The sequence below is a fragment of the Caretta caretta genome, chromosome 16 (assembly GCF_965140235.1).
Source record: "Caretta caretta isolate rCarCar2 chromosome 16, rCarCar1.hap1, whole genome shotgun sequence".
NCBI lineage: Eukaryota > Metazoa > Chordata > Testudines > Cheloniidae > Caretta > Caretta caretta.
The window spans coordinates 14,398,144-14,411,566 of NC_134221.1; the positions used below are offsets into that span (position 1 = coordinate 14,398,144).

At 41.9% G+C, this 13,423-nt stretch overlaps 1 protein-coding gene across 25 annotated transcripts in view; it reads right to left on the reverse strand.

The window, feature by feature from the left end:
• FNBP1 (formin binding protein 1) overlaps positions 1-13,423 on the reverse strand; it is a 157,473-nt gene that overhangs the window by 74,499 nt on the left and 69,551 nt on the right. For all 25 annotated transcript variants that reach the window (XM_075120637.1, XM_048823028.2, XM_048823021.2 and 22 more), the window contains 2 exons: positions 10,194-10,250; positions 7,282-7,429 (listed from right to left, as the gene is read on the reverse strand). In XM_075120637.1, coding sequence (XP_074976738.1) covers positions 7,282-7,429; positions 10,194-10,250 — 205 coding nt within the window. The remainder of the gene's footprint in view (positions 1-7,281; positions 7,430-10,193; positions 10,251-13,423) is intronic.

Below are 13,423 nucleotides of genomic sequence, written 5' to 3' on the forward strand. Positions count from 1 at the left end.
CAGGAGCTTCACTAAGCCCCACAGGTTGGGAAATGCAGAGAAGCTTCATGTGAGTGGATGTGGCCAGAGGGCACTAGTGTGGATGGAGGATGGGCAGTGATGGGGCTGAGAAGTGACAGGAAGATGGGCAGGCGGCAGAAGAGAAGGGAAGCGGAAGCACTTCAGTCCTGCAGTTTCAAGAGAAGAACTCCACAGAAGCAAAGCTTTAGAGACCCTGGCGATGCGCTACTCCAGTGGCCCACTGAGCCATCTGGCCTTGGGAACATAGGCGAGGTATCAAATCAGGGGAGTTGGGCATGAAATCTGCTCAGAGATGGGTATTGCAGAGTATGTGGAGAATGTGCATCCTTGCCCTCAAGTCCTTGATATGGGACTACTCAGATACTTAAAAGTTAAGCACAAAGGGTTCGGCTGGATCAGGGCCAAAGTGCTCAGAACCTTGAATGATCAAGCACACAATCAGGGTTACACTGTATTGTACTGTTGCTCATAAAGCCATGATATTACATTAACACTACCAAAAAAAAAAAGATATTTTGGGCTTTACAAACATTCCAACAACCCTGGAATAAATAATAGGTTAGCTACCCCTAGCTTTTCTGGCTCCTCATAAAACACCCTGCCATCTGGATCTTCTCATTGAACAAGTTCAATTTCTACTGATATTAAACAGAAAGATGCAATAATGGCAGAACTGTCCCCATAAAGCTGTCACAAGACATCTGCCTGTGACAAAGATGGCAATTCTTCACAAATCCTCCAGTCATTCAAAAAAAAAAAAAAAAAAAAAAACCAACACCACAACAATAAACCCTAGATTTGTAAATTAAAACCTCAACTCAAACAATTTGCATTATTTTTAAATAAGTAATTAATCCTTTTCATCTGATCTTAGTGCACTTCTGCATATAAAAGCGTATGTATGCATCTGCATGTGTTATTACTACATATCATTTTCCATTACAAAAAAATACTCTAGCCTAATTATAAACACGTGCTTCTTCATGGTTACAGAAACCTAAACATGTTCATATTTAGGGTCTGGCTGTGGCCCCAGCTAACCAGCATATCCACCTGCAGCTCTGGTTCTACCACTACTACATCTTTGTTCCTTCATTCACTTACATTAGAGTAGATTTCACAGAGGTCCATTTCAGTGCTACTTTGGATAGATCACAAAGGGAATGCAATTGGATGAGACATGTGCATGGTGTGCGCACTCAACCTCTCCTCCCCTTAGGCCTCGGACTCAATCTTCCTACACAATATTAAAAAAGTGCCACTGGCTACAGAAGACATCCTGCTTCATTGCCATGATGAGTTGCTGCTTTGAGAAACACTTCATTATTCATGCTATATCTCAGAATATGTTAACCATATTTGTACTTATTAAAAGATATACTATTTCCTGATCAGAAACCTTCATGCAATGGAGATAATTTTAAGGATTTCATAGCTCAACCTGCACAAAAGTCAGAATAAAACCTCTTAAATTGAAACTCACTCATAGTAAATGGATTTGCTGGGCACACAGCCAGAAAATGACCTTCACTAGGTTTTCCTCATGTGCAGAAACAGCCAAGGGGTGTATAAAAAGTATCTCTCAACCCTGTCTAAAATAGGTCTTCCTCTTTCAAACCATTAACCACAATAAGCATTTATTGCCTCCCTAGTTTTAGCATTAAACAAGCTGCAGTTCGTAGTCAGTTGGAGGTTTTGCAATGTATTCACAAAAAGAAAAGGAGTACTTGTGGCACCTTAGAGACTAACCAATTTATTTGAGCATGAGCTTTCGTAAGCTACAGCTCACTTCATCGGATGCATACTGTGGAAACTGCAGAAGACATTATATACACAGAGACCATGAAACAATACTGTTTCATGGTATTCATGGTATTGTTTCATGGTCTCTGTGTATATAATGTCTTCTGCAGTTTCCACAGTATGCATCCGATGAAGTGAGCTGTAGCTCACGAAAGCTCATGCTCAAATAAATTGGTTAGTCTCTAAGGTGCCACAAGTACTCCTTTTCTTTTTGCGAATACAGACTAACACGGCTGTTACTCTGAAACCTGTCAATGTATGCACAGTTATTTGCAGTGTGGATCTGGAAGTGTGAATTTCACAGTGGAAGATACTAGTTATCAGCTATGGGCAGAGAGTAAAGAGAGGTTTGTTATCTGAATTATTATATTTTTACTAACTTTTCTACAGCTATCTGCCTCACTGATACTCTATCGCTTTCCAAATCTCAGCTTTCAAATGAGACATAAAACTATGTTTCAGAGCACCTGTGGTCATTAAAAATTCCCATGACACTTTTAGTAAGAGAAGGGATATTAACAACAAATTCTAAACCAGTTAACTAGATTCTGCCTACCTAAATTAACCTTGTATTTTCCAGTTGGATATGGTGTTCTTCCTTACTTCCTATCCTAAAACATTGAGTATCCTTATGTATCAAACTACTGTGGTGTTTTGCCCCAGAGCTCTCTGCATTTCACAATTGATCGCCTGACCCCTATATATAATTGTATATGTCACTTTGTTAAGTTTGCAATAAGGTTTGGAAATCTTCAGGAGGAAAAGAGGTAGACAAATAAATGGAATTATCATGATCCTTAAACATATCTTTTCTTTACTGCCTCATCTCTTCATTTCTTTCTCGGCTGTTACTTAACTTTCTAATAGTACTATTTAGTTTTGTAAAGCATTTGGAGCTGTATTTTGCATGAAAGACATGATGACTATAAAATTGTATGATCGTATAATGTCTTCATTAAGCTTGTTAGAATATTCCATAGTTAATTAGATATTTTCATTACATGAATGAATGACTCCTGTGCAGCTTTTACCTGGAAACATAAACCTTATTTTTAACTTCTATAATTAAAAATTTGGATTGAGAACATGTGTCCATAGCTCCTATAGAGGCATAATCTAGTGTACAGGTCACAGGACTGGGACTCTAGAGATTGGGTATTCCCAGCTCTGCCATTGACCTGCTGGTGACCTTGGGCAAGTCACTTCATCCCTCTGTGCCTCTGTTTCCCCACCCACTCTGTCTGTCTTGTCTATTTAGACTGCAAGCTCTCTGGGACAAAGAGTCTCTATCTATGTGTCTGTACAACCACCAGCACAATGGTTGAGGCTTCTAGGCCCTACCGTAACATAAATAACGCATGTGAATGTGTGAAAGCCATTAAGCACTCTTCCAGTGCCAGATTCTGCCAGCCTTTTTCATACTGAGTAGTGCCGTACTCCATGAAAAGTCTCATTGATATTAGTATGACTACTTGAAGAGTAAGGTACTATTCAGCGTGAATAAAGGGGACAGAGTTCCTTCGAATGATTTACTCTTCTCCAGCACCAGTATCATGGAGTCCATCAGATGCAAACAAGCGAGTTTACTACCAAAAATAGACTCAAAGTGGAATGCATGATGTGACCAAATTAAAAGCACGGCTTGACCTTTGCTGCCAAACATATTTATGTTTCACAAAAATAATCTTTGCCTGATTTTTCTGACAGCTCCCTCGTGATTGACAGAAGGTCATGCATCAAAGTATGTGATCTGTTCTATAAAAACATAAGGCAGCCAGGATTCTCACTGAGTTCCAAACCTGGCCAAGACAGAAGCAGCACAAAGTATTTGCCTTTTTATCAATCGACTGCATGGCCACTGTCAGCCTCCAGCCATATCTGCCATACTGGATCAACAGCCTCTCCCCATACTTTTACTAGTAGCAACTCTCCAGTCTGCAATATGTTATCTATGCAGACATTAATTATATCTTTCACAGCTAGAAGAGATCTGTGAAGCTAAAAAGTTTGTCCCTTCCACCAACAGAAGTTGGTCCAATAAAAGATATTACCTCACATACCTCATCATGGTCTAATTATATATTTATACCAAACAGAGGGCAGAGCCCTCCACAGCAAATTTCCAGAAATCCTGAACCATTCATGAGTGTGTATCATAAATGTTTTTGCAAGAATATCAAACCTCTGTGATATTTATCACATCAACAGTTTTCCCCCTCCTACAAAGCCGAGTGTGAGTGATGCATTATTTATGTTTTACAGCAAGAAACAACAGAGAGATGTACAACATGTCTGAAAAGAGCCTGAAGGGAAATAGCAGCTTGCTTTTCAATATTACTCATCAATATGAAAGCTATGCAAATCAGACAAGGACTCAACAGTTCAGGCATTCTACATTCATGAGACAAACACAAACCAACAACGGTGGATCACAGTCTTCCATTTCTACCGGCAAGAGCAAGTAAACTTTATTGTCACATACTGTCTGCTATACCGTCATTGCTATTAGCTACTATCAATAGACCCAATATGCTGTCTGAACTTGGCTTCTGCACTGGCTCTCATTAGAGTGACACTAATGACTTACTTTTCACTCACACATCACACATTTACAGTGTATCTACTTCACTTTTACTACATATTAATACCAGTCACTTTATTCACAAGAAAAAGATACCAAATTCCACTTCCTTTTGCTATAAAACACCCACAGAAATGCATTTCATTTGACACATGTTCCAACTGTCTTGCCTTAATTAACTGACAGGATCTTTCTGTTAAAAAAAAAAATTCTCCCCTTAATTATGAGCTGAAACATTTGAAGTGACAGAAGAATACTAGATTAGCATGCTTCCTCCTTTGGCCTTGTATGTTCTTTTCTTCCGTTGACTCTCTGTCCATTCCCTCTGTTTGCTTTTTGTATCATCAATGATACACTCTCTCATTCTGGCAGCAGGAAGTCCACCACGAGCAAGTGTGCAATAATGCCACATGGATATGCTGGATGAAAGGTGATGGAGGTGGTTGTGGGATCTTCCACATAGAATCATAGAATATCAGGGTTGGAAGGGACCCCAGAAGGTCATCTAGTCCAACCCCCTGCTCGAAGCAGGACCAATTCCCAGTTAAATCATCCCAGCCAGGGCTTTGTCAAGCCTGACCTTAAAAACCTCTAAGGAAGGAGATTCTACCACCTCCCTAGGTAACGCATTCCAGTGTTTCACCACCCTCCTAGTGAAAAAGTTTTTCCTAATATCCAATCTAAACCTCCCCCACTTCAACTTGAGACCATTACTCCTCGTTCTGTCATCTGCTACCATTGAGAACAGTCTAGAGCCATCCTCTCTGGAACCCCCTTTCAGGTAGTTGAAAGCAGCTAACAAATCCCCCCTCATTCTTCTCTTCTGCAGACTAAATAATCCCAGCTCCCTCAGCCTCTCCTCATAAGTCATGTGTTCTAGACCCCTAATCATTTTTGTTGCCCTCCGCTGGACTCTCTCCAATTTATCCACATCCTTCTTGTAGTGTGGGGCCCAAAACTGGACACAGTACTCCAGATGAGGCCTCACCAATGTCGAATAGAGGGGAACGATCACGTCCCTCGATCTGCTCGCTATGCCCCTACTTATACATCCCAAAATGCCGTTGGCCTTCTTGGCAACAAGGGCACACTGCTGACTCATATCCAGCTTCTCGTCCACTGTCACCCCTAGGTCCTTTTCCGCAGAACTGCTGCCTAGCCATTCGGCCCCTAGTCTGTAGCGGTGCATTGGATTCTTCCGTCCTAAGTGCAGGACCCTGCACTTATCCTTATTGAACCTCATCAGATTTCTTTTGGCCCAATCCTCCAATTTGTCTAGGTCCTTCTGTATCCTATCCCTCCCCTCCAGCATATCTACCACTCCTCCCAGTTTAGTCTATATAGAAAGTACCCTCTATGGGTATGTGTACACTGCAATTAAAAACTATCAGCTGGCCCGTGCCAGCTGACTCGGGCTAAGGGGCTGTTTAACTGAGGTGTAGATGTTCAGACTCAGACTGGAGTCTGGGCTCTAGGGTGGGATGGTTCCAGAGCTCAGGCTGCAGCATGAGCTCAAACATCTACACCGCAGTTAAACAGCCCCACAAGCCTGAGCCTCAGAAGCCTGAGTCAGCTGGCGTGGGCCCGCTACGGGTGTCTAACTGCAGTGTAGACATACCCCATGCTATTAATACTGCTCAGGCACAATGGCCTCAGAAGACTGTTTGACATTCTGCAAATTAAAGGCATGCCAAGATATACGATCACTATAGGCAGACTTCTCATCCTTCTCGGACTGTACTAAGCAGATGATGCTTTTCAGGGCCACAATCAAGCAAAGCACTTTCTGTGGTACTATCTGCAGGTGCTTAAGTGCTCTGATGGATAAAGGGCCCAATTACTCAATAGGATTGCCAGTTTTGGTTGGACATTTTCCTGGAGGTTTCATCACATGATAATCTTTAATTAAAGACTAATCTTTAATTCCTGAAGACTCCAGGACAATCCTGGAAGGTTGGCAACCCCCACTGAGTACTTTTCAGGATGGACCCCTAGTTTGCTAGCTATCTAGAGTTATTGTTTAAAAATGAAATCTTGGGGCCTGATTCTCCCCTGCTTTGCCCCTTGTGTAGACATTTACCTGTGCAAAGTGGGTGCAAACACTGCCATATGGAGAACTATGATCTTGTAGCATTTTTGCCCACTTTGCACAGGGGTGAATATCTACACAAGGGGTAAAACAGGAGAGAACCAGGCCCTAGCTATCTGCTGTTCTAAATTCCAGGCATTGCAGAAGAAAAGCAGCTATGAACACATCCTGTATAAGGACCATGGATGTATAAGCTACTACCTAGAAACTCATATAAGCATATACCTTTGCTAATTTTAGCAGAGTGGGAGTAAATCTGAGTAAAAAAATGGATTCCCCCCCCCCCGCCCAATCACAAAAATTTGCAAAAAAAACCCCTAAACACCTATTTTTTATTAGCTACAATTTTAGACAACGTTTTGTTAACCAGCTCTAGCATGGTAAGGGATGGTGGTCCAGTCCACCGATCAGAATTCTTTCAGCTAGTCTCTGAGATGAAGCATTTTTGTTTATTGCATGCTAAACGCTATACTACTGTACAAACCATGTTTTTTTGGCTGAAGATGCCTCAAGCACATTTGGGTTTTATGACATTATTTAGAGAATGTCGTCCTGCAGGTGTTGCTGTCTGATGCTATAATGTTTGACTCAAACAGTTCAGTGGTTTCGCCTGTGCATGTACCCATTTTTCCCCCCTATGCTCAGTTCATTAGCAAACCTTGATCGTGTTTAGTAACTTTGTGTTAACCTCCTGTCAAAAGATTTGCTTACCATTGAACTCTACTACCATTAATCATCTGCTTTAAATAGATAATTAATTGTGAACGAGTAAAAACAAACCCATTACCGATTTCCTTTCCTGTTTCAGCTCTTGCACAAAGCGGGTTAACTCTGCAGTGATCTGAGAAGTCATGTTTTCCGAAACGACTTCATGCTGGCCAGCATAGTCATTCATTTCATTCAGTGTGGCTAGGAAGGCTTTGCATGATGTGTACCTGCAAAAGAGAAAAAATACAGAATACTTTTAGTCCATTTGTTTTCAGGAACACACACTCCAAAGGGAACTTGCATTCCTCCCAGGTTTCAGTATTACTGCACAAGATGGGATCTTAGCACAAGTTCATTGGCAGGAGTTTACTAAAAGGGAGCCCCATGCCATGCAGTGGCAATTCTCAGAAAATAACCATGACATAATTATAGTTTTACAGTGGCCTCTCTTATAAATACCAAAAGTATTTGGGCTTTACCAATCGAAAAATCATTCAGAAAATATTTTCTGGCTTCACTAACCATTATGTCCCTGATCCTGCTGTTTGCTGCACTCAGGCATAGCAGCACACCTATTTCAGTGAATTGCCTAAATGATTAACATTTAGTTAATGTGATACATACATACTAGTAAAAGAAAGGAAGAAATACTCTCTAAGCATTATTTAGATGTGGATCAATCAGAGTTTATCTAAAACCCTTTCAAGATGATGTTCACTTTTTGCAAGGTGTTTGTCCTCAATACTTTGTGAGGTATTTCCCCCCCGCCCCCGTGTCTCTTTAGCAGCTTCTAGTGATTGCCACAAAATTTATTTTCCATGGGTGACAGCATCTGTAACACTGCATTCCATGTATTATTAAAAAAGGGAAAAAATAAGCTTCCATGCATCTGGTTAATTTCAGGAAGGCAGATTATATCATTTGCATCCCCAGCACAGGCTGGAGTGCTGACCAACTGGAGGAGAGAGCAGCTAAGGAGAGTTGCACTTCTAGATACTAGAATTATCCTATTAGTGTTAGATGCTTATTGCTGCTTCCCGTGCTAGGAGCACATAAATGATAGCAGTACTTAAAGGGACAAAGGTAATGGAAAGGGGTAGGAATAAAGGTGAGAGTAATAAGAGGGGGATGTGGGAAGCAAGTGAAGAGAGGCAACAGTGAGTGAGTGAGTGTACACAAACGTAATGGGGAGCAAAAGAAAAGACTGAAAGATAGGTAGCTATGCAAGGGGGGGAAAAAACAGCAAGGGAGAGAGACCAAAAAAGGTATCGTTATTGGAATCAGCTACACTTATCAGTCCTGGTCAAGCAGCATTGCATCCAGAAAAGCAGACTGCAGAAGCAGTAGGGGAGGGTCACAGCCCTGACTTATAGTTAGAAAACAACCATCCAACCACTAAAACCAAATAATGACACAAGGGGCCACATTCTCAGATAGTGTAAATTGGTCTAGCAGCTGTTTTACAACAGCTGAGTATCTGATCCAAAATCTAGATAAACCTAATTATATAAACTATTGAGTCCACAACTGTACTCACTGAAGTCAATTGAAACATTCCCATTGGCTTCAATGGATGCAGAGGCCAGTCTATTTTCAGCTTCCAGTGGAGAAGAGCTAGTCCCTCATTTATACAGTCCTCTACAGTTTGAATCTTTAAAAACTTGTGTGTAACTATAAGAATCTGCAGTTAACTACCTTTGAAAATGCTGGGTGCACTGATATAAGTCAAGAAATGTGAAATTTAGGTCTGACAGCCTGTCCTTTGGGAGATTCCTATTCTAGGATGCTCAGCTTGAAGAATTACTCTTGATCCAATCAATGTCAGAGAGATCCTTTAAAACATGTATGTGTTCTATCATCATTTGCATACATTTCCTCAATGTCAGCCATTGGAGGAGCTGTTTGGAAACAGCACGACCTATCTGGCCAGCACCATTCTAGCTGTCCCTGCCACTAGAGATACCATCTGGGTCTCTGGGTCAAGTGGGGACAGTTGGGGCAACACAACAATCTCCGGCAACACCGAGTCAGGCACCCAGCTCTGCCCCCGGAGATGGAGAATCCAGCCGAGGAAATCCTCCTCCTTTCACCCTCTTCCCCATGTACTGCCCATTCCTCCACTGATGTCATAACTTTACTCTTCATCCATTTAATAAAATGGACTGGACAACATAATAGCTTGGTGCTTATACGGGATTCTGCATTTTTAAAGCTCTGCGCTAACATTCTGGGACTATTCTTCCACTGAAATCAAGGGAGTTTAGCTATTGACTTCAAAGGAATGAAGATTAAGCCTCAGTTAATAAGGCTGGGATTTTCCAAGGGGCCTAAAAGAAATTAGGCACCCAATGTCCACTGATGTTCAATGGGAGTTGGGTGCTTAAGGACCAAATTTAAACCCCTTTGAGCTTTACTATTAAGACATAATTTGCAGATAGGCCTTTTGTACAGCTAGTTCTACGTAGAGTACACACACTGCATGCCCAGCTAGCATGGGTATAAACAGCAGACGGTGAGGCACTGCTTAGGCAAGTAGAGTACAGACATGCCAGACCCTTAAGTTATATACCTTGCTCAGTTCGCTATACGTCCAAGCAGGGCCTCCCCCTGCTACAATGCTATTTTTAGCAGTGTAGTGTCCGGCTGCCTCCACACCTCAGTGAAAGACTCCTGCAGCAGGGAAAGGCTTTGGCAGAGGGGAGGCACTGGGGAAAGACACCGGCAGCTCCCCCCTGCTGGTGACTTTCCCCACTGCCTCCCCACTGCCCCGGAGCCTTTCACTGCCATGTATAGCTACACATCACAGTGTGGACACAGCCTGCTTTTCACCGTCGCATGTAGCTACGCAGATCCTATCATTGGCTGCAAGTGTAGACAAGACCTATTTCTAGGACTTCTATATTCTTTTACCACACTTGCTGCTTGATAATTTACTCCCCTCTCTCCACCCACTAAGACATATCCCCACCCATAGATTGATAATGAACATACTTGTATTCTTCCTCTTCTTTGGAGTTCTTTTTGGGTTGATATTTCTTTGAAAGGTTCCTGAAATTAAAAATAAATAAAAATAAATATATAAATAAGTTGTATCTTACAATTACCAGATAGTCTCCACATCCTTCCACACTCTCATCACCCTAGCATTTAGTTGTAATGCTTTGATACATTATTTATTATTTGTATTGCAGTAGTGCCCAAAGGCCAGCCCCCCATTGTGCTAGGCACCTCACAAACATATAACAAAGAGACAGTTCCTGGCCTGAAGATTTTACAATCTAAGTGTAAGACTATATACAACAAATAGATACATCTCTCTCTCTCTACTCAATGCTTTTTGTTAGCCTAATGTGCAAACACACTAACAAATCCACGGCCACCACGGCTGTAACTACGCTGCACATTCTGAACATCATGGTGGCAACAGTGACTGAACTCATTCTGTCCTGCTCCGTAAGCACATGCCTTGTCTACTTGAGCAAAAGAAAAACCTCCTGCAGCTATTAGCAGCATTAGGCCTATGACCCACACTTGAGCTGTTCTGATTCCATCCAGGAGAGAGCAGCAGTACATATACACATCAACCAGCCCATTACAGTATGATTTGCTATAGCAGACACCACCAGTGGCCCATTAAGTCTAGTAATCCTCCTCAGGCTGTGGCCTCTGCTTAATGCATAGAAGGAAGGTGAAAAAACACTGGCCAGCTGTTGGATGCTGCACAGATGGAGTAAGGGGGAATTCCTTCTTAACCGTTGTGATCACCTGATGCAGTGACAAACAGGAAACCTGATTACCCCATTTTATCACATATAATTCTACACATTATTATTGGTCATCAGATTATCCACTCCCTTGTAAAATCCTACTAATGTTATTTGACTGCTCGTGCCAGGGACAGAGAAGCCACAGGTAACGGGGTTCAGCAGTTCTCTCCTAGAAACCAGGTGCTACAAATCCCTAGCCAATGGCAAATCTAGAGTTTAACATACTGTATGCCAGCCATTCACTCAGTGGAGCTCATCAGTGCTGATAGCTTCAGAGTTATAATGTTCTCCTTCTCACAGGAATATTTGTCCCCTACTCTCAGTCTGGCACAGCTCACAGAGTATCTTTTGAAAATGCAGACCAGATAGGATGATAAATAAACCTGCCATGGTGATTTTTTCAGGGCTTCAATGCAGAACAGTAGGCAACGTACTGAAATCAAACAAAGTTCAGTTTACAGAGGAACCTGCCATTTTGTATTGTCACACGTCAGTTTCACAACACTAAGCAATCATGGTTCCCACAATAAACACCTCTCTATTCCTCCCTTTCCGTGTTTATTTCCTTATTTGCTAACGGTCTGCATTTCCCATTTCCTCTTTTGCAAAGACAACTTTATTATTTACCTAAAGCAAACACTCTTCCATCAAACTGTTTTTACTTCTCCATTTTCTTTTCTTCTTTACACTTTAACTTAAGGGTAGAGTGGAGATGCAGCTAAGGAAACCAGTCAAAACCTATTCAACATCTGTAAATTTATACTTTTCAAAATATGAGGGGAAAAAAACACCAAAAAACTCCCCCAGGAAGAAAAGTCTAGAGCAAGATTTTATCATCCACACCCAAAAGGTCACTTGATGAAGGATACAAAGGGCTTGTCTACACTTACTGGGGGATTGATGCATGGCAATCAATGCATCGGCAGTCGATTTAGTGGGTCTAGTGAAGACCCACTAAATCGACCACAGATCGCTCTCCCGTCGACATTGTGTAGTGTGGACCCTGCAGTACGTAGATCTAAGTACGTCAACTTCAGCTACGTTATTCATTCAACTGAAGTTGCATAACTTAGATCGATCCCTCCCCTTAGTGTAGACAAGGCCTAAGAGTGCCCAGAGTACAGTACCGAAACTGGATGAGACACCTTTATTAACAGCAAATTGACTAACTCCTACACAATGGGCCAAACTGTGGGCCATGACACATCATCGTTTTAAGCAGAAATCCCTACTGACTTCAGTGGTATGTTCTTCTTAAAACCTGATGGTGTGATAAGGCCCCTTGACTTCAGAAGGTTTGCACTGGTAAAACTGAGAGCAGAATTTGGCCCACTTTATCTCAGTTTTCTTATCTGTTCTGTAACTCTTACATGAGCACAGCGGCTATCAAAGTCAGCAGGGCAAATTCTGCTCTCACGTACATCCTGTCAACCCAGTAAAGACACTGGGGTTATTGAGTAAATGAGAGAAGAGTTTGGCCCAGAGTGCTCTGTGTCTGCAAGAACAGCAGGTCTGGGCTAAACGTTCTTTTTTCCCATATTCCCATTCTTTATTTCCTTGCACCTCACCCTCCCCCCTTCAGACAGAGATCACATCAGCAGTTGCCTCTCTACAGCTGGTTTCAAAGGGCTGCTCCTTGGATGGATGGCTAATCCAGGTCCTCTTTTCCCTTGTGGATTTAGTGCATCACATGTGTGACATTGCCTGACTCCCAGTGAAGGTAACAGGAGTTGTGCCAGAGTAAAAACTGCATCAGGACCTCAGGAGGTGTTCATGCTCTATACTGTGGCCTGCTCTTCTTTAAACCAAACATCCGCACATAATTTCCTTGCCAAATTTTCCTCTCCAAGGTTCCATATCTGACTGACACATTAGCTTTTGCCTTGTCACCGGCAGCAAGATAATGTAGATATATTTATGGCATTGTGTATTAACTAAAGGACACAAATGCAGGAAACATCAAGGTCAGTTGACTAACAGCAACTTCTATACCTTAATGATAAAACACATCCACAGCAAATATAGGTGATAAGATTATTGATCTGACTATGGCAGATTTTCTAAAGAAGGCCTGTCCTGAATTCAGGAATAATTGCAGAGGAGGATTCATAGGGTGAATATCCTTCACGGTGCTAGTTAGTATTATAACATTTAATAGTGTCACATGCAGTGTTCAAGTGTCCCCATGGGAAAAGGAGTGAGAGAAAGAGAGAGGCATCATGACCTAGTAAGTGAGCATACACAATTCCTATGCTGGAGTACCCGGACTTTCCATATTCTAATCCAAGTTCTATCACTGGAGCTCATCGCTATGGGGCCATGGACAATTCCGTTAACATCTCTCTGCCTCTGTTGCCCCAACTGTAAAATGGCCATAATAATATTTTCCAGCTTCATATGGTTGTTGTATGCCATTTTATAACCATTAACACACAAGTAGTATTGGCCAAGTCT